At 41.1% G+C, this 2,500-nt stretch overlaps 1 protein-coding gene across 5 annotated transcripts in view; it reads right to left on the reverse strand.

The window, feature by feature from the left end:
* The window catches only part of LOC138031819 (uncharacterized), a 70,922-nt gene that overhangs the window by 22,063 nt on the left and 46,359 nt on the right, over nucleotides 1–2,500 (reverse strand). For all 5 annotated transcript variants that reach the window (XM_068879455.1, XM_068879446.1, XM_068879453.1 and 2 more), the window contains exon 6: nucleotides 894–994. In XM_068879455.1, coding sequence (XP_068735556.1) covers nucleotides 894–994 — 101 coding nt within the window. The remainder of the gene's footprint in view (nucleotides 1–893; nucleotides 995–2,500) is intronic.

Raw genomic sequence — 2,500 nt, forward strand, 5'->3', positions numbered from 1 at the left:
GGTTCTAGCAAAAGGAACGTTAAAGTGTTTATTATGCATATGGCGGGAATGTCTTGAGGGTTGGGATAGATTCTTTGTTGGAATGTTCGCCAGTTGGTTAAGTCCTTGGTTGAAAAGACATAAGGTGGCTGCATCTCTGCGGTCTCTTAGGGGTTTCCAGCCCAGTTTCAATAGGTGACGTGTAATTGTTCCCTCTTCATAATTAAAATAATCTGATGTAACAAACCGCACAGCCCGACGCTGGACTTTCTCGAGTTCCTGGATTAGGTTTTGAGTTGGAGGGTCCCAGATGGCGCTGGCGTACTCCAGGATGGGTCGTACAAGGCCTACATAAGCTGCCTCCTTAGTATTTTGATCGCAGAAATACAGGTTTCTCCTCAGCAAGCCCAAGATTTGATTGGCCTTACGGGTGACGTCAGCGACGTGCTTATTCCAGCGAAGATTGTGAGTGATGGTTATGCCTAAATACTTTACTTCCTTTACAGAATCAAGGGCCGCACCCTTGAGGTGGTACAGGTGCGGGATGTTGTTGCGTGTCTTTGTGGAGACCCGCATGGTTTTACATTTCGACGGGGAAAAGTCCATCAACCAGGTATCAGCCCACACAGCCAGCCGATCGATGTCTTGCACTGAATTTTAATATATCGATAGTGGGCTATTCGCATTAAATTTTACTTTAAAAAGTCAACGGAGTACTTTAAATAAGATGGGAAAATTACTAATGTGACCTCCGAAGAGAGAACATGTGCATGTTTAGTAATGTACGCACGCGCACAAGCCTAATGACTGCAACCATTTAATACAACCATAGAGTTTCTTGCAAGTGATTTTTGAAGGTATTAAGATAGCGCGTTACAAAACAACAGTGATGATCCTTGATTACAAGTGCTTACCTTCCCCACTATATCTCGGCAAAAATATGGAGACATTTCTTCTTTCCCAATGTCTCCAAAATAATATACCACCTTGTATCCAGTCCAATTTCTTGTGATCTCTGGTAGGAATAATAATAAGCCATGAGAACTAAACCTTTTCCCACCAAAAAGTACAACCATCCTGCAAATATATATATTTTTTTTGCAACTTTTCACAGACAGCATTACAGTGCGACCTGTAAAACCGTGAACACCTAAAATATGTCAGGAATGCTTATTGTTTTAAAGCCAATCGCGCTAAAACTGCAAACTGGCGAACCGTTACTTAGATCTGTACAGGCCTGCAAATGATTCCGGCTAGGAAATGATCCCTGGGCCGGAAATAATCCCCAAACTTGACCGGAAATGGCTGCGCCATAAGTAATTCAATAAAGGATGGACTCAAGAATTTAGAGAGAGGATTCTTAACGTTAACTTTTTGTTTTGAATTCCCTTATAACGCAACACTCCCCTACATTTAAACGCTTAGCATGCAAATTTTACAAAACTTACAATGCAGTAGCTCCGTGCAACAGAACAATTTTCCTGTTAACTGTATCATGTATTTTTTTTTTTACTTTGTTCGAAGAACAAAGTATAGTTTTCGACTGCGTTTTTTGCGCTCTGGCTGCGTATGCGTAATATTTTTCTGTCTCGTAAAAGGCAGGTCAAATGGGATTCGAACTCGGTATCATTTCCTTCAGAGGCAATCGCGATGACCACTCAACCTCGGAAGACTACGAGACAGAGTCTCGGGGAAATATGTATTACCGTATTGTGTGCGTGACCGGAAACGAGTTTTTGTGTTTCCATTGCACGCAATGCAATAGGGACCTTAAGCAACGACGACGGCAACGGAGGACGAAGACCGGAAATAACGTAACGTCACTGCGCAAGCGCGAACCAAGAATGTCGTCGATGACTTGAGAAGGACCTGTTTCACGTCGTCGTGAACTTCTGAACTTCAAAGCTGTTTTTCTCATTAAAAGGTGGGTGTTTATTGTCTTTTTTTTTTTCCAGTCTATGGCCGGTTGGAGTTCTTATTCCCTTCTTCGGTTGATTTAAACCTCCCTGTACAGTTTTCTTAACAGATATAAAATTCTAAAACCCACTAACTCATTTTCCTTCCTCCGCACAACAGATGTCAGGTCAAGCGGTGAAAGCGACCACGTAAGTTTAGATTTACTTGAGTATATTTTATGTAAGAGTGCTGTTTATCATTTTTATTGAATGAAAAGTTTTAAATGGCAGTACAATATACCTCTGCGTTCGGTCAAAAGCTGTGTGTATGAAACTGCCGGATTATTGCTACTGAAATATTTTGCGTTTTGTTGTTCTTCAGTCGAAATGCTTTATAACAGCGAATAATTCTTCAGATCAGTGTGTTAACATAAGCTTGAATACTAGTCAGGTTATGCGAATCTGTTTTCGAAATGTTTGATATAGATTTACAGCCATAAAAATTATTCCGACCAAATCGCACGGGAAAAAAATTGTATTCTTGTGTGAAGCGCGACGATTGCTATCTGTGCCGACAGACTTACGTCGTTTTCTCGCCAAAGGAAGGAGCATCAAATGTACAATAT

This window comes from Montipora capricornis, chromosome 2 (genome assembly GCF_036669925.1).
Source record: "Montipora capricornis isolate CH-2021 chromosome 2, ASM3666992v2, whole genome shotgun sequence".
Classification (NCBI taxonomy): Eukaryota; Metazoa; Cnidaria; class Anthozoa; order Scleractinia; family Acroporidae; genus Montipora; species Montipora capricornis.